Source organism: Syngnathus floridae, chromosome 1 (genome assembly GCF_059516105.1).
Source record: "Syngnathus floridae isolate MCC-2025c chromosome 1, RoL_Sflo_1.0, whole genome shotgun sequence".
Lineage (NCBI taxonomy): Eukaryota > Metazoa > Chordata > Actinopteri > Syngnathiformes > Syngnathidae > Syngnathus > Syngnathus floridae.
In genome coordinates, this window is record NC_142413.1 from 7,145,997 (window position 1) to 7,164,361 (window position 18,365).

Sequence of the window (18,365 nt, forward strand, 5' to 3'; positions counted from 1 at the left end):
TGCTTTGTTTTTAAATACACTCTCCAAAATACTGAAAAGAGATTTTTGCATTCTAACGGGATTCTTTATTTACATGCCAGTCGCTGTATTTGATTCTAGCTCAACGCCAGAGGGCTGTTTAAACGAGAAGGGGAGGCGTTTATCTGGCCATTATCCTGCCCTTTCTCACTCTCGTCTCTCGCTCTGACTCGCTCTCTTTCTCTCTCTCTGGCCGCTCGCGTCTCCTTCCCCTCTGCGGATTTTCGTTGAACTCACTTCCTTATTTGGAAGTGAACGTTGCTCTGCTCTGTGAACGCGCTTAGCTCCGGGCGCGCGGAGGGGGCGCGGTCTCGCGACGCTTATCGCCATATAAGGACACAAGGAACGCCAAAAAATCGCCATGGTAGACGTTTGTGAAGCACGCACACACACACACACGCACACACACGCACGCACGCACACATTCTCCCTCTCTCTCTTTCACACACACATATGAAGAGAAGAGTGAGGAGACGACAGTGTTTTTAAATGTAAAAGCGGAAGGTCGCGCCGGTGATGACTCAACAATTCATCACCGCGTTTTAAGTGACACAACTGAACCGCTACCGTTGATAAATAGCTGCCGTCAAGATGATCAGAGACCCACATTAAAGCCCATTGATACTTGTATTACTGAAATTTTGCTGAGGAAAAGCACACTAGAACGCATTGTATCTTTGTAGGTGTTTGGTAAGAATGTGAAAACCATGCCCCAAACGCTCTCTATAATCTTAACATAAGTAAAATATTGTCATTTTAAGGCCTTTTAACAGCTACAATTCAGGGTAAAATGGGATTCATTGTAGAGTCAAACATTTTGTTGACATTTTCTGATAGCAATTAATGCACTCAAATGCAGCAAATAAATTGTGTAATTGTGGTTTTACAAAATGGCGATATGAAATATTTATTTGAAATCCTCACTTCCTGGTTACACTGTTTCCCCAGCTGTTGCCTAGGTTTTCTTTGGGTAAAAACACATACGCGCTAGCTCCATTACATTGTAAATCCTTCATTGATGCAAATGTGAATAGATGCTGTCGATATGTGCCGTGATTGGCCGGCGACCAGTTCAGGGTGTATCCCTCATTTTGATCAAATTCAGATGGGATAGGCTACTGATAAAAGGATGGACAAAAATCAGGACTTATTTCTTGTTTGCCATCTGCACTACAAAGCAAGTCGATCACCAAGTTACAATTCCTTCTTGAGAGTATCATAAATTAAAAAATATATACGTATATATTAAATTCTTCAATATATCAATTAGTTAAGATCACAATGTGTATCAAATAATGGTTTATTTGAATGGCCCCTAAATGACAATTTATGCGAAAAATTAAGACTTTTTGTTTGTCTACAAGGCGCACTGGTTAGCACGTCCGCCTCACAGTGAGGAGGGTGTGGGTTCGATTCCACTCCGGCCCTCCCTGTGTGGAGTTTGGATGTTCTCTTCACTTGCGAGGGTTTCCTCCCACATCCCAAAACATGCTTGGTATGCCAATTGAGCATGCCAAATTGCCCCTAGGTGTAAGTGCGAGTGCGCATAGTTGTTCATCTCTGTGTGCCCTGCGATTGGCTGGCAACTGGTTCAGGGTGGGTAATTCTTCGTTCTTTCTGTGTTCTGACAGCAGAATGTCATAAATTGTTAAAAAAACAACTGCATGTCACCTTTAAATTCATTGAGTAAAATGAAGCAACAGTTTAGTTCAAAGATCCAATAGTTTATTACCTATATCACCAAAGTGCAAATTGACACTTTGTCCAGCTGCAGGAGAATCACACTCTTCTGTCATCATCCTTCTTTGCTTACATGTTAATTATTTTACTGCAATTTTGAATATGTTGCATAAAAAAAACAAAATCATGTCTCGTTAACACAACAGTACTTTACGTACAGTATATTCATCATAGCAAGATGGACTAACTCGAAGAGGCTGCAAAAGCAAAGCAAAGTCTTTGGCTATGTGGTCACTACATCATCAAGCTAGATGATCTTTGTCAATCAATAGAACCTTTGGAGTTGTAAATATCACAGAAAGCACTTTCTATAAATAACCTATCTAAAAAATATCAACTTTTCTGTATCAAAATCTATTTTGAATAACATGAAAGGGAATGCTCAGTAAAGAATTTGGAATGCCTGATTTTTCTTTTGTTAAGAGTAAACCCCCACATGCTTGCTTGTTTGTCATTTCAAAATAATAGTACATCAAGTTATTCTTTTTTTAAACTTTAAGCATTAATTTGGCTTCATCTTGGTGACAAGGACATCTGTTGAAGGGAAATAAATGAGCTACACTCGGACAAAAGTTGTGCTTTTACCAACGAAAAAGCCAAGGCCAAGGAACTATGTTGACGTGAGGTAAAATGCTTCATTTAGTCAAATAGTACTTTGCCTCCATCTTTCAGGCAAGGAATCATAAATGGAGGATTAGACAAACATAGTGCTTTGACACCCTCTTGGAATTACTGTATACTAAAGTTTCACCAAGACAAAACTTTTTTGCTGCCATCCTTCTACGGAGGAGGAGTTATGTCGATGTGATATGAGGAATTCTATTTAGACAAAATAGTGCTCTGATGCCATATTGGTGCAGAGAAATGATGTTCAAGTGAACCGAGGAGCTCAGTTTGGACAAATAGGGAGTTTTGCTACAATCCCGATGCTAAGGAACTACGTTGACGTGAGTAGAAGAGAGTTCATTTAGCCGGAAGTGGCCATTCTGTGGCATCTTGATGTCAAAGAACGACATAAAAGTGAATTGAGTAGGTCAATTTATCAATCCAATAGTAGCCTTTTGCTGCCATCCATAAGAAATTCTTTACATTTGACGCTCATATTTAGGCTCACGCTCTACTGTGGTCTGATTTGGTGACACAAAGTGCATACTGTAACAATCTCCTCCTTGCTAATTCAGCAAAAATGAACAACTGAACTTGATCAGGAATGTTACGTCTCCATCGAGACTGGAATGCTTTCAAGGCACAATGTAAAAGAAAAGAAACTGAGCTTCTAAAATATGCATATAAAAAGCTCCAAAAGCCATCCTCATAAGGTAGACAACCAAATTATGCAAAAAGAAGCCTGTAACCGCTGGAAAGAATTTCTCCTGGTGAATCTTTTGGAAATGCGGCAGCATCGACAGAAGGTGCGATGCTTTCAAAGCAGGCAGCTTGTGTCCCAACGCGGGTGTGAAACATGCTGGCTTTTGGGAATGTATCCTTCTCTTGTGCTTTTTTTGTTTGTTTTTTTGGTGTTGTATGTTCTCACAGATAAAGGGTTGGGGGAGAAGAGATGGAAGGGGGGTGGGGGGGTGCGCAACGATAAGGCTGAATGCGGCTCTGTGCCGGCTGCAGATTTGCGTGGCGTTGAGATGACCAAAAGCCTCGCCGGTCCTCTAACTGGATTTCTTCACGCCGGAAAGCCTCTGTCCTCTCGACTTGTTCAGCACCACCGTGGCCTGGCGGGAGACGAGACAGCAGTTGAGTTGATTTTGTACTGTGTATGTGAGCTTGTTTATAATTAGCACTCGAGTAGCTAGTTCTGTTTAATGGTTTTATATCTTGCTCCTGGTGGTATACGCTTTGAATATCAAAATGATATCAAACAAGTGTCGGTTGATTCGATACACTGCTCACTGTTGTACTCGGATTGGCCTTTGCACTTTCTCACAACGTCGCACGTGTGAACCTGAATGTGCCGTTGACGGCACTTGCTTGCCGTGCCCTGTGGGCATTTTAAAGTTTGCATGTGGTGAACGTGACAAATATCCAAAACAGGAAGCTGAACTTAGCTGCCAGCAAATCACGTCAGTCGCAGAGCTGAACTCTGAATAACCTCCAAAGTCGGCCGCGGCCTGGTCGCTTTCTTGTTCAATGCGGTTTGTCATCTGATTTAATTCTGCAAATTGTTTGTTTCAACTCAAAACAGCCTTCACGGTGGAGAGGAAGGAATCATTCCATATTTTTTGCTTTGGGTGGAATGGTCCATTCATACAATACAGATTCAAAAATAGTGCTTTCTCCAAACTTATTTCACTGTTTATTTGTGATAACGCGCCATTCGATTTTCCCATGTCAGAAGGCCTGTAATGACCGAATATAGGCTGGGAAAACACAGCGGCTTACGATGAAGAGCATCAAAGACTCCCGTGACTGAGCAATTGGATGTGACCTAACAGCAACCTTTTGCTACAAAGCACAATTCAGCACTGACATTAAACGGAATGCGCCGATCCACCTTTGTTCACCTATCTCGAGATACACAAATGATGTGTGCAATGTGTGTTAACATGCAGCATAAGAGGATATTTTAAGGATGAAACTATTAAAAAAAAAATAATAATAATTTCTTTGATGAAGCATTTTGTGTAGCGTTTGTGCTTGCAAATTTATCTGGTCAACAGTGTCTGAAAAGTAGCTAAATCTCAACTCTACATTTAGAAGCAAAATGAGAAGGATTCATGTGATATGATCAAAACGCCCCAAATGGGCAGTATTGTTCAACAATTGATCATTACAGCAAATAATAGTTTGTAAAAAAATAAATAAAAATAACACCCACACACATGGATTGACCTAAAGAATACATTTTAGAAAAAAATATGAAATTCACCAAAATGTGACTCAGTTTTTGGGCTGACAATTTTGGATATACTTCTTTCTCACTCTGATTAGCCCCCCCCCCAATTTGTTTTTTTTTTTTTTTTTTTATAAACCAATGGTGGGCCGGATTGAAATACACTTTCCCAATATTCTAGGTCAAAAGCAATTTTTATATTTAGTAAATTCCTACTCCCACGAATTCCTGTTCATTCCCACACAAACCTTTCAACTTTAAAAAAATCCCCAGAGTTTTGCAAATCTAGTTACCAAGTGATCACACATCAAGTGTGACTTCAATCCCAACCTCCGCGGTTTATCACAAGACAAACGAACGTCATCTGACCTGTTCCAGCACGGTGCCCGCCGCCTGATCGATGGCTCCGCCCACATGCCGGTAGCGGCCCGAGTAGCGGATGAAGGCCCAAGTCAGCATGGACATCATGACCAAGCCCAGGACGCAGTCGCACACCAGGGCGAAGGTGGACAGGCCCACGAAGAGCAGCACACCCGACAGCACGTACAGGAGGCACACAAGCACGAACAGCACGGCTGGAGTTCGGAAGGCGCTGAACAGATTCTTTGACTTTCCCCAAAAAAAAAAAAAACAAAAAAAAAACTTTTACAGTTATACAGACCTTAAAGCATGTCTACCCTACAACAAACGGATTCTCATTTTTGTCTCTTTTCTTTTTATTTCCCTGCCCTCCTCACTTTTCCGCCTTTGTAAAAAAAAAGTGCCAGTTCTCACACACACCGGTGGTCCCGTCAGACATTTTTGGACATGGACTGATGCCATTCATTCCTGCAGAGCTGAGCTAACGTGCACAACTAATGTCGCTGACCTCGTTGTGCTTGCTGAATGACTCCCACATCTCCACCAGCTCCTTCTCCAGCTGCTCTTGGTAGCGGTCGCAAAACTCCTGGCCGCCCATCTTCTTGGTGGAGGAGAAGGAGAAGAGAGCCTCCTTGAAGTAAAATTGGTGCTTCTCCTCCAGTGACTCAGGAGACACATAGGGCAGGTCTCCGCCACACATCTGAGAGACAAAGAGGAGCATATTTTATCTCATAGTCTTTAAACTGCTGTACCCCTAGGTTTTATATTTGTTTTATAATATCATTTGATTTCTCTATGACTCATTCTCAGGGGCTGCAGAGAGGCATTACGCTAAAAATATTTAAAAAATTGAGATAAAAAAAAAAAAAAAGGCAAAAATGGAGAATATTACCTAAAAAAAAAAACCAGGACATTTTGACAAGTCAGCATGCACACAAAAATTTTTGGCCTAAAAACACAAAAATGCTAACTGAATGAGAAATACATTACTTAAATTAAGGAAAATCATCGAGTTTAATTTAATGCTTTTCCACTCGGAGCACTAAGAAGAAAAAAGGAAAAACAATTTGGCTTGGTAAGAAAGTTAAAACATGTCAACAGCTAGCATCAAGTCTGTCAGTACAACAGCGTGGCGACCGTCTTGTCTTGCACTGAACCCACCTTCTCCATGTTCCTGTAATACTGATCTTTACTCGCCGCCACGGCTGCCAGGTTGTTGGCCTCCGCTGTCGCCTGGTGAGACAAACGGACGTGTCAAGACGAGCTAAAGTTCACAAAAGACACTTTTTTTTGGCAATCTTTCCGGTGCTTACCATGAGCATACTCTTTGGCTGGGGCAAGTCCTCTCCCTGGTAAATCTTGATGTAAGCCTGACAAGAAAGTGCTCACAGTTAAGTTCGACAGTGAACCAAACACAAGAGAAACGCCAGAAGATACCAACGGAGGCACAAACACGAGGCAAGTTACCTTGAAGTACTCCAGCAGGCCTCTGCAGGTGACTTTGTTTCCATTGATCTCCTTCTCGGCCAGGTTGTCGGGATGCAGGAGATCGGGGATCAAAATCTTCAGCTGCTCTTTGAACTCTGGTGCCACCGCTGACAAAACCAACACAAGGACTTGGAACCTGAGTACTGTCAACCGCTGCCGTTCATTTTGTACTACGGCATGCTGGCTTTTGCAGTAAACTTCAACTGGGAATGGGAAGTTAACAACTTGAAGCAAGCACGCTCTGCCTCTTATTTAGAGAACTGTGCGAGCGAGTCTTCATTTTGTTTACTTACAGAGATGCTACGTAATATGGCTCCTCTCTATCCAGAACACACTCAAACATACTACAAAATGTTTTTAAATGTGTTGAATTGACATTTCACACGATTTACTGTACAAAAAAAAAGGGACTTCTCACCTTTAAGTTGTCCTTCAAAAGTCGGGCTGGTGGCAACTCTCAAACCAGGGTGTGGCAGCAGGAAGCAGGAAATGTTGGTGAAGCAGGAGTGGATGTGCTCCCTCACCGTTTGCAGCTCCTCGTGCTGGGCCTCCTTGACCTTCAAGAAGAACAAAGCAAGGAAGTTCATTTCCCAGAGGAACCAAAGCTTGCTCGCATTTGCTTCTGCCTTGTGTTACCTGTAATCGTTTCTCCAGGAATTCGTTGCCTCCTTTAAAGCCGTACGTGTACTCATAGGGGAAGCTCCAGTCGCGGATGAGGAACATCAAGGACTGTGTACAGCACAGGGTAAAAGGAAGGTTACAAGAGCTGCATCAGGACAAAACAAAAAAAGTGTCGTGAAATGTTGTCATACCTGGAAAGGCTTCAGGAAGATTTCATCCAAGGCCAACCGGCCGTACTCGGTGAAAAGCTGCCAGACAGACAGTTACACAAGACTTGAATCATTCCATGGGAAAAAATTCAATGCTCAGAAGCACAATTAACCCTTATCAATAAAATAGCACAAACTAAACAGCAATGACGACTTCAACTTTTTTAAACATCTAAAGAAAAAAAAAAAACGACTTACACATTACATGTTGGTGTTTGGTAAATAGTAATGCTAATACAATATGTCTATCACAATTACACATTTACAGTAAATCTATGCAAAACAATATAGGTATATTTGCATTCATGTGACTTCACCAAGTTAGTTACCTGTAGCTGCTGCAGGTCATCTTCTTGGATGTTCTGGGACAAATTGTAAATCTACAAACAAGAAACCATGTCAGTGAGAAACAATGTCAGTGTGACACAAACTGGGAATTAAAAGAATCTGCTATGTGCGATATATGCCAATAATTTGCGCTGAAAGTTCATAATGTGGGCTGTGGGAAATGACCCACAACAAATATTCCATTTCAGTGTCGTCAATGAAGTACTTAGTGGCAGGATGAACACTTCAATGCTCTTCCACTAGATGGCACAAGATGTATTCACTTGAGACATTTTTGGTTTGGGCTTTGCCCAGTCTCGCCATTTTACCCCTCGTTTGAGAAAGTTGTGAAAAATACAAAAACGCCAGTCAGTTAGCATTCAAGATTTTAGAGAAGGTTAACTTGTGTAACTTGTAATTTTACAATGCATATTCATCTTGAAATTTCAACTTTTTCTGAATATTGTATGCGCCATGGCTTAGAATTAATTAATAAGGACAATCACCTGAATGGAGCTGGTCATGGTGCTGAGGGCAAAGATGGTGGCACAGTCTTTCACTGTGGACTGGTTATCAAAAGCTCCCTGAGTGTCCATAAGCACTACTGCCACCTGCAGGAGCACACACGCAAAACACAAGAAGACAGGCGATCACTTTGGTTTCATTATTATTTTAACATAAATACCCCTGTTAAATTTTTTTTTTTTTTAAAAAACCAAGGTGGCGGGAATTATGTTTTTTGCGATACAAAGAAAACGCCCTCCCTCCCTAATGAACATCAGAGCTTTATTTGGCATTCACGGGCACTTTAAACAACGTCCGACTTTGTATGAATTTGAATGCGATTTTAATCCAAACAGGCACAGTGCCAATTACAAGAGTGTGTATCCTTGTGCAATCACATCCTTACCTCTTGCAATACATTTTTGTTGTGCTCAACTGAGTTGTATGGGCTACAGGAGAATGTTCTATACAATGGCCTCATTTTTTAATACTTCAATAATTGGCCATTGGAAGAGGGGTGTGTGAACTTTTTGGTGACAAAATGGTGGCTCTCTTGTTTCTATGTCATCTCATTGTGTTGCGTAGGTGTGCTTAATATTCTGGCGCTTCACATGTCCGGCGCACGGTGACCACCTCACTTCCATCACTTTTCTGGATGGGGAAGACCTCGCTCCAGATCTGGATGCCGGTCGTCTCCGGTTCCGAGCCACCTCGCCAGGAGAATCCCGTCAGGGGCTCGTCGTCGTTACCCAGCCAGTTTTCGTCACCCTGCGGTTTACACGACGAGGAGAAAGAGGTGAGGTCAAACTACCCTGGGGAAAGTGTCTGAGTATAAAAAGGCAGTAAACCCAGTGGCCCCACTAAAACAAAACAAATCAGCCGGTTGGTGAACTCCGCCCTGGCCGTCATCCTGAATCACATCTTGTCGACAAACTTGTCAGTTTGCATGCTGCGGCAGGGAGGGGCAACGTCGTGTGACCTTGAACTTCTTCGGTTCAACCTTAGTCTGTATTCACATTGCAGGCTTGATAGTGTTTGAAAAAGTGAGGTCTGGCATTGCTCACCTTTCTGTACATGTATCGCAACATGAAGTCGAGCAGGAAGCTCTTGCCCTTCCTGAAGGCGCCGGCCACCGAAAGCACCACCACATTTTTGTCTCGCACGGTCGGGGTCAAGAGGACCCGCTCGAGCGCTTCCTCGTCCAGCGTAAAGGAGTGATCCTCCTTGCACACCGTCACTATCTGAACTGGGCCCGGTTTGCTCCCCATTGCTGCTGCCTGTGGGAACAACCACACCGTCAACAATTGCACAACATCACAAGCCGAAGACAACAATGAAATGGAATATTCAATTTTTTTTGGGACGTTATGCCAAATTTACTTTGTTCAGCAAGTACTATATGTTCTGCCTGTATTTCATATTATCATTGTTATTAAGGAAGCAAATAAGAAGTTATTTTAGTCATATATTTTTAAACTATCCATTCGAGGACAGTAGTTATCTTTCTTTCTGTCAAAGCTAAATAAATTGGGATTTTTGCATGAAATTTCAGAATTAACTTAAAATGCCATTTGTGTTACGCCGCAGAGCCACATTTATGAAATTTTACATTGGTTAAATTAGTTCGTTCATAACTCGGATTGCAATGTCCTATGGTAAATAAATAATTTGATGGAGTGCTACAGTTATCAATGTTTTAACAAACAATTATTTAATATCTATCGATTCTGCCTTACTAAATGACATAATAAAGGAGAAAGAATTTTTTTTTTCGTTAGTCCTCATTGAGACATGATCACTATTGAAGAGGTTTTGTTTGGACTTTTTTGTAACAGAATTATTTGATGAATCATTTCATAAGTGTTTGATTTCAGTGTATGGCTAATGGATTTCATGTGACAAAGTGTGAAGAATGTCACAAGTTCATTATAGTTGGTAATGCTGAATGAGTTTCACGTTGCTACTCAGGCTTACTTTGCCGAGCAAACTAGTTCCTTGCTTGCTGTTTGTAACCCCAAAACAGCCTGTCCATGACGCCATCAAAGAAACATTAAGAAGAGTTCAGGACAAGATATTAGCGACGCAGTGTATGAACACTTGGCGACGCCCCAACTTACACATGGTCACAATGTGCAGCTCTGTATTAATTAGAAAATGTGCATGCTTCGATGGCTGTCACACTTTGTGGCTTTAGGCTAAGCGTCTCACTGTCGATTGGACCGCCTTCAAGGAGCTTCTTTGTTATTGGCGCTTCTGTGGAGGAACAAGACAGCTCCCACCATGAGGAGCACAACAGGCCCTTTCTCACTTGGAAAAGATGAGAAAACATTTGGGCCACATACTAGTACATACTAGTACTGTATCTTACTCGTATGTTGTTGTTTTTTTTAAACAACTAATGCCTTAGTTGCATAACTACCAATGGGCAATTTGGTCCGACTAGTGTCTACTTAGTAGACTCTACTAGTTGGGCCAAATAGTGGTACTGGTACTGCACTGTACTTGAAACATGTACTTGAAGGAACACTTGCCGTGTTATTATTTTACCAGTGAGGCACATTTGCTCTTCCAGTCCACGAAATTGTCTTGTTTGTGAGGACATTGAGCGTCTTAGTACAGAAGATGGAAGTGGGAGATGAAATATATGGGGGGGAATTCAAACACTTTGCTATCCCCACTTTTGCCCCCTTCAAAACAAAACAAAAAATGAACACACCGAAAGGGTGTGGTTCTCAGAGGTAACGTTCATTACGCGTTTCTGTGTTGAACACGATTTATTCAATATCAGGTTTAGCATGGTTTGCCTGTAGTAAATGACGTCCAGTGCACACGCACGCACACTAAACAGTATTAAGTATATATATATTTTTGCTTTCGCCCAATAAAGCGCATGTTACGCGTTTTCACTCTATTTATACACATCACATATCAAAGCGAGACAGATGTCTGAATTTAATTAACATTAGAATTTGACAAGTTTAATCAAACTGTCATTTATCTCGCGCTGTTGATAATGCACGCAGACAACAATAACAGTAAAGGAAAGGCTAACATGTATTAGCTATCTGCAGCGGTTAAGTCGCGACACAAATTTTGCACGACTGACAGCATCGTAGCACTATAAGTTTAAAGGAAAACTTTACCTCAACTGTGACTTTGTTTCCCTCCCTGGCTGTGAATTGTTGTATGAAAGCTCTTAAAAGCCTTCGACGGGTTTTAAGACGAACTCGTTAGATTGGATCTGCTCACACCAACGTAACTTTTTTTTCTCTCTCCAACACTGGCATGAAAACAACCATGTCAACTTATTCCAGGCGCAAATCCTGCACACTTCCGGGTTTAAAGCCACGTGGGACGTTATGGGAAATGTAGTTATAATGCACTCGTGAGCGGTTGGCACAGTTATTGTTTAAACTACAACTCCCAGCATGCACCACAATCGTCTTTTACTTGGGAAATGTTGTTTTGCACGTATAATGTGTGTGTGTGTGTGTGTAGTATTTTCGGGTATCACGGTCATGGGATACGGTTTTACACAAGATTATGATGATGATGATGATGATGATGATGATGATGATGATGATGATGATGATGATGATGATGATGATGATGATGATGATGATGATGATGCAGTGAGAGGATTCACCGTAACGAAAGAACTGTCTAATTCCCAAAAATAAGTGATTTTTATTTCTTGAATCATGACAAATTACTGTGACATAAAACTGATCGTTTTCCTGTGCGGCTCTTGTAAATGAATGTAAGGAACGTGCAGAATTGTAAAACAAAACAAAAAAACGTCAACACAATTATGTTACTCCACGTTAGCACTAAAATATGAACAAGAAAAGTAAATCAGTCAACAAAAATGCTGATTGATTACAGGGAAAATAAACGACAAAAAGGGCCCATAGTAACAAAGTGCATAGAAAGTGACATGTCCTACTGAACCAGGAAAAAAAAGACACTATAGTCACAATAACAGAATGACATATTTTATTTGTTAGATTAGAAAAATGTGTAAGCAAAAATACTTTTTACATGATTTTCCACTACTAGTGCCACTTTTGGCCTACTAGTATTCAATCAAACCTTATTAGTAAACTACTGTCTTGCACTATTATAACAACTTGGTGTAACTAGTGACCTGTAGCCCGGATACGTGATCCAGCTCAAGGTCTATGTAGTACTATACTGTTTGTCCTCACTTGGACAATTTTGACGTACTAGTAGTACTGAGCCACTGAGAGGGGCTAACTTCATTTTTGTCATTTTGCAGGAGATTTAAGCATGTAGGCAAGGATATGGAATAAAAGTGTTTGGGAAAACATTTACAAGTGTCCCAAAACGTTTGTCTAATGTACTTGGTGCATTGATTAAAATCAAGTGATGCAGACGAGTAGTACCCATATCAGAAAAAGCTACAAGTTTGCAATCATTGGGCAGTGATGTTGTCACCTATAAGAATACAACAAAGACTCAGATGGCTATTGCTAGCCGCTCCCTGCTAAATCCAGCAGCGAGCCGGCCGCCTCCTGCGCCTCGGCGTCCAGCTGCAGAATCTCCACCGTCTCCAGGTCCAGCTCGGTGTCGTCGGGCAAGACCAGATACTGGTACTCGGGGGACTGGTAGTAGTGCAGCTCGATGTAGCCGCTGTCGGCCAGTGGGTCTTTGTCCAAATCCCCGCCCAGATCCTCCGCTTGGTATTCCACTGGCTCGATGGCCACCAACTCCTCGTGCTCCGGTGTCAAGGGGAAATCCGGGTGGTCGGAGAAAGCGGGATTATCCTGGCTGGGGCTGTGGGGCGACGGCAGCGACAGCATCAGGGTGTGAGGGAGGCAATCTGGAAGGGACAAAATACCGCAGCCTGCATACATTATGATAATTATGTTCATTCATACAGACATAACTTATACATATATAAATACAAATTGGAAATACATGCTACAGGATAGTAGCAAAGCTCTACACGGCTTTAGTCCAAATCAAATTCCTCCTCCTAACCCTAACTCCTGCTTACTTGACATCACGATGCTGAAGGATATCAGCAGAGCACTACTTTTGTCACAACTAAACCTCTCAACTGACTTCAATTGAGTTCCTTGACACTAAGATGTCATAAGATAGCAGGGAACCACTATTTTCATCCAAATAAAACACATTCAACTTGATCATTTCTTCCACAGATGAGCACAAAAATGACAAACGGTGCTATTTTCCTTTGCAAATAACTGAGGATAGGGTCATTTGAAGAAATTGCGCAAGTATAAATTTGTGAAAACTTAACTTCAAATCTTATGGGTTCACTTTTGCTGTAAAAAAAAAAAGCGTTCCATGTTTTTGTGTAACCAAGATTTGTTGGCAAAAACAACAAATGGGTGAGTTTGTCAGAATATAGGCGAACAGGTTACCAAAAATATGAACCATAATCAAATGGACAAAACTGTGAATGAGGACCCGTGACTATGTGGGGTTCAATAATGCCACAAGATGACGCTAAAGCAATGTTGTTTTTTTAAAATCCTTATTACCGTAGGCTTTCAGCCAAAATGGTAAAATAAGAAAACATTTGGGGAATTTGGATATTTCCCACGATACTTGATTATTTCAATCAATTACACTGGCGCACAAGAGGCACATTTCGCAGAGAAACGTGGACATTATTTGTAAAGAAGCTCTTGATGAGCCCATATGGAGGTCCGCATGTCAAAGGCGCTCAACATTAAGGAGGCTATTGGCTCGTTACCACGGAAATAGAAGGTTGTAGCCATGGCGACAGAAGGCAAACACAGGAACAATGTCGCATGCTGAGAATGTCGGAGAGAGGCTGAAAAGGCGGCGGCAGTAAAAGTGACAGCAAGCGCTGTTACACCGCTAATAAAATATCCTATAGGCTCAAATTCATAAAGGCTCACAGCCGGGTGACTGGGTTTAAGTTTACTCATTACCCGACCAGCAAGGCCCTTCGAGAAGCCCTTAACTACAATTACAACCTACATTCTGATATTTGTGCCATTCAATCATATTTATTCATTAGATACTTTGATCTATTCATTTTGAAGCATTTCTATTGGACGAACTGCTTCCGGTACGCATATGTTTTTCTCCAATAAGATTTAAGCCTCTTGCGTGTTGCCATGTCAAATTAATCTGCCCACAGCATATTTTAATTTTAATAAACAATTTTGTTTCATCACATTTCAATCTCGGCCTCACTATGTTTGTAAAAGTATTGTAAATGTTTTTATTAGATTGTAGTTTTCCCTTCTTGACTTGTTTTCTTTTTGGGTACGAACCTGACATTTCCATGGAGTCGCACGCTACAGACACGCCATAGTCCACGCCTTCCAACCTGGAATCCAATTTAAAAACATATCAGGTCAAAGCCCAACAATGGGGATGGTTAAATATTCATCTTAGAGGTTGGTCACAAATTGTACTCAGGAAAGAGTTTTGTTACTTTAGAATAGGATTCGAGTAAGAGTAGAAAAACAATTGCTTGAGTAGGTCTATTTTTGTCACTTTCAAGATAATTGAAGAAAACCCACACCCTCTTAACTGTGAGGGGAGTGTCCTAATCAGTGTGCGATAAATAAATAAATAAATAAATAAATAAATAAATAAATAAATAAATAAATAAATAAATAAATAAATAAAATGTTTAGAGTATATTTAATTTTATCGGGCCCGTAAAGTTATGAATAACTATATAAATAGTTCCACAACTTTACTCACACACTGAGGTGACTTTTACTGTCCAATAACTGGACCAATTTACATTACCATGATGATGACTCCCCTATGAGTCTTGCAAAACATCTCAGAAAAAAAGCCAGTGTGTCTGAATGTCATTTTTCATCTTTGATCAATTTTATGCTATGTGGGCTGTTTGAATTTAGACCACAATAACTCCAAACCCTTTTTTCCCTAATCCCCATTTTTTCTTATTTCTGGCATCCTTAATTATACTAACAAAAATGACACAAATGGGGTTATTTTAGTTTTGTTCACAGTGGTTTGATTATACCAATAGATGAAATTTCAACAAATGAAATGGAAGAAATGTGTCGGACAAATGATGAAAGTGTGATTGCTCTTACAAGGCAGGTTTGTTTATGAGGCTGCTGCTGTTGCTGTGGTAGGCGTGCGTCTTCCGAAGAACTTCCAACAGCGACGTTCGATGATCTGGATTCACGCGCCACAGAGATCCTTTCCCTGCCGACTGAAAACAACCGCGCAAGAGTAGAATAAGTGGAATTTCCCTGTGTGGGGGCAAACAAGGGAATATTTGATCATTTAGAAGCCCGCTACATAGATAGACATTTAATCCTGACCAAAAGCATGTTTTACATTATCTGCAAGTAACAGGTCATTATTATACAATAGAAAAAGTTTGGGTCCAAAAGTCAAACCTTGTGGCACGCCGTAATTGATGTTTTGATTTTGTATGACTTATAAGAATAAAATGCCTCATATTTTCCAAGGAGCATTTTTAACCACTGATCACTGCTGATGTTTTTATTGTTAAAGTCAATTACTAATTTGGATGGGTAAAGATGATGAGACAGTCACGGCATGAATTAAAAGTTGTGTCTCAATGCATCACGATAGATTTAGTTCTGCAGGTAAGAAGTGACTACGTGGGTGTTATTGCACTGCACCTACCTGACTTTTGTCCCTATCCATGCGGCAGAAGCTCTTGCTCAAGGACAGATTGTGCCTGACCGAGTTCCTCCACCCTGCGCTGGCCGTCCTGTAGTAGGGAAACTTGTCCACAATCCAGCCGTAAATGTCCTTCACCGGCAGCCTCTTGTCCGTTGAGTCCTCTATGGCCATGAAAATCAGGCTACTGAAGGAGTACGGCGGCTTGGCTGAAGCGGGGTCCCGTATGGACTCCTCCCGGGTCTGAGGCAGCGTCACTTTAGGAATCGGCTGGAGTGGGAGAAGGTTGCCACGTTGGTGTAACCAGCTGAGGCACGTCAGGTCATCCTGGTCCCACGTGCCCGGGGGACACTCCAGATGTTGGGACACCATGCAGTTAGAAAGCGGAGAGCAGTAGGAGGAGGAGGAAGAAGAGGAGGAGGAAGATGGGAGCGACTCAGCTGTGGTCGGTGACGGCGGGAAGGAGATGGGTGACAGGGGAAGGGAAGTCATGTGGCAAGAGGGGGAGAAAGGCCCCCCAAAAGCAGTGGGACATGGGCATAATGGCGCCAGGGTGTGGCACAGGTTCTCCATCATTCACGACGACCTCTGGGGGGGAAAAAATGCCACTGAGAACAAATGGGGGCTAACTCCATTTCTGACATGTTCGATAAATCCTGGTCTAAATAAAGGTTTGGTGCACAATTTGGGATCTAATATTGGGGAAGTCCACTATTGCTCAGCACTTTTCCTGATTTTTATTACCAACATTTAACAAAGTGACATTCAGGGACTATTAAGTCTCACTTTCTGAAAAAGTGAGAGTTAACAGTCGTAATAGTCTTAATAGTCTTAATAGTAATATTTTCCTTCTAGGAAAATAGCTCCCTAATTCAAATAAAAGTATAATCCAAATCCAAATCATTATTTTTAACTCTATCCAAGGAAAACTACTATAATTGTAAAACTATCCAAATGAAGTAATCATTACTGTACAAAACACTAGCATTAAACACATAGATGCTAATCGCTAGGCTGTGTGCCCATAGAGTTTGCCATTGTATATTAGCATTCACATTGTGGAAGCTATATTACGACTTTGAATGCAAACTATGTAATTGATTTTGTTTATTTCGACAGTAGTTACTTAAGATGTTATTTTCTGTTCACGGTCACTGAACCATTTTGCAAAGGAGTTAACGCAACCAAAATCTAAGAGATGACAAAAGGGCCACAGTTCTCACGAGACATACACTCACAAATAATACACACTCATGTGCTAACAGGAGTAATTTGTGAGGTTTTGTTTTTTGTGGGTGCTTTAAATATTGATGGGTAAAGAAAGAATGGGCACAAGAAAAAACTAATTTTCTCATTCAGGGCCAAAACCTTGGAGGCGATCTGTGAAAGTGGCTGTGTCAAGACACACACGCTCACACAAACACGTTTTTTTTTCATCCATTGTATTTATACAAGTCCTACTCAAATTTAGCACTTGCAAGTAATACGACATAACTGAGTTGGTCAAAATAGTTTTTATTAAATATATGGAGTTAGATCTGCGTTACAGACTTTTTTAAAAATCTTAAACAAAAGAAAATATACATATTGTAAAGGCAACATTCTATTTTGGTCGGGTGGCGGTCTGGAGACTGATTATTGCGCCTTGATTCAGTTGGTAGTTATCCATTTGCTTCAGCCTCACGACTGATGTGCATCCACTAGAACGTTCATAGTCCATCGGATGTTCATGGCAGTGTCGGGAACACGCGCCATGTGCTGGGCGCACTCAAAACTAACGTAATCGGGCACGAGAGTGCGTGTGCGTTAGAGAACCCACTGCGCGCCTTAAAGGCGCAGAGTGGTTCAAATGGCAAAAGGCGCCGCAATCTAAAGTTTCCATTCTCTCTGTGTAGGTCAGAATTTGAAGCCGCCCTTTTGCTCTCAGACGAGCCACTCGACTTTGCTTTATTAGTGTGTGCAGAACAAAATAAAATTATATATAACTCACTAGAGTGCCGTCAAGTTCCCTCTTCGTCGGCTTCAAGGTGGATTTAGAAGACCTGAAACTTGGAGCCGCAACACGTCTGTCTCGCTCTCCGTCACTCGCTCCGTGTGCGTTGACTTTAGGTTGCCATGGAAACCGAAAAGGACGCTTTGCAGCCGGCGCGTGGACGGCTGGCAGGCGTGCGCGCTCCCGACTACAACGCTCAACGTCACAAAAGACAGGAACATGATACGGTCAAAGTTGCTATCCAGCTTTAACTATGATACTAGTTAGGCTTAACTGTGTGAAATGAAATAGCTTACTAGTAGGACATACGTTTATGTTGGGGCTGGAAGAGCTGCCCATATTTGATGTGAATGCTTGTTTGTACTGTAAATGACTCCTGCGATTGGCTGGCGACCAATCCAAGAGGTACCTCTCATTCAAAGTCAGCTAGGGGAAAAAAAAAAGTGCTTTAACAGTACTGAGATCAAACGGAATTCGAATTGTTTTTTTTTTTTAGTATATACGAATGACCTCTCACCGCACCAAAAAGGATTTCAGATTTTTATAGATGCCACAAGATGGCAGCAAAGCACTACATGATGAGCAAATCAGATGTGCTCGG

General features: G+C 41.4%; 2 protein-coding genes across 3 annotated transcripts; both read right to left on the minus strand.

The window, feature by feature from the left end:
- Positions 1-1,721: 1,721 nt before the first annotated feature.
- atl3 (atlastin 3) lies at positions 1,722-11,445 on the minus strand. The gene is made up of 14 exons (XM_088369723.1): positions 11,253-11,445; positions 9,174-9,386; positions 8,743-8,877; positions 8,112-8,216; positions 7,608-7,658; positions 7,261-7,317; positions 7,085-7,177; positions 6,867-7,005; positions 6,428-6,555; positions 6,274-6,330; positions 6,122-6,193; positions 5,469-5,660; positions 4,970-5,209; positions 1,722-3,482 (listed from the first exon to the last, which is right to left on the minus strand). Exons 2-14 carry the CDS (start codon positions 9,375-9,377, stop codon positions 3,420-3,422), a joined length of 1,536 nt encoding a protein of 511 aa, XP_088225849.1. The 5' UTR covers positions 9,378-9,386; positions 11,253-11,445; the 3' UTR covers positions 1,722-3,419.
- A 398-nt stretch (positions 11,446-11,843) lies between these two features.
- Positions 11,844-18,319, minus strand: LOC148403801 (forkhead box protein N2). 2 transcript variants are annotated; one of them, XM_088384925.1, is made up of 6 exons: positions 18,074-18,319; positions 17,762-17,959; positions 15,775-16,359; positions 15,210-15,331; positions 14,406-14,461; positions 11,844-12,976 (listed from the first exon to the last, which is right to left on the minus strand). In XM_088384925.1, the coding sequence occupies exons 3-6, from the start codon at positions 16,345-16,347 to the stop codon at positions 12,603-12,605; spliced, it is 1,125 nt and encodes a 374-aa protein (XP_088241051.1). In that variant the 5' UTR covers positions 16,348-16,359; positions 17,762-17,959; positions 18,074-18,319; the 3' UTR covers positions 11,844-12,602. The 2 variants fall into 2 exon arrangements, with proteins under 2 accessions (XP_088241051.1, XP_088241053.1); XM_088384927.1 differs by having other exon boundaries at positions 11,847-12,952; positions 17,762-18,319.
- Positions 18,320-18,365: the final 46 nt, after the last annotated feature.

What these genes read in the sequence shown, in the direction of transcription:
- atl3 (XM_088369723.1), bottom strand. Translation starts at nt 9,377, where the DNA reads ATGGGGAGCAAACCGGGCCCAGTTCAGATAGTGACGGTGTGCAAGGAG. An exon ending in TGCGATACATGTACAGAAAG is followed by an intron (nt 8,878 to 9,173) that starts GTGAGCAATGCC and finishes TGTAAACCGCAG; the next exon opens with GGTGACGAAAACTGGCTGGG. An exon ending in AGAAAAGTGATGGAAGTGAG is followed by an intron (nt 8,217 to 8,742) that starts GTGGTCACCGTG and finishes GTGCTCCTGCAG; the next exon opens with GTGGCAGTAGTGCTTATGGA.
- LOC148403801 (XM_088384925.1), bottom strand. Translation starts at nt 16,347, where the DNA reads ATGATGGAGAACCTGTGCCACACCCTGGCGCCATTATGCCCATGTCCC. An exon ending in CTCATAAACAAACCTGCCTT is followed by an intron (nt 14,462 to 15,209) that starts GTAAGAGCAATC and finishes ATTGGATTCCAG; the next exon opens with GTTGGAAGGCGTGGACTATG. An exon ending in CGACTCCATGGAAATGTCAG is followed by an intron (nt 12,977 to 14,405) that starts GTTCGTACCCAA and finishes TAATGTATGCAG; the next exon opens with GCTGCGGTATTTTGTCCCTT.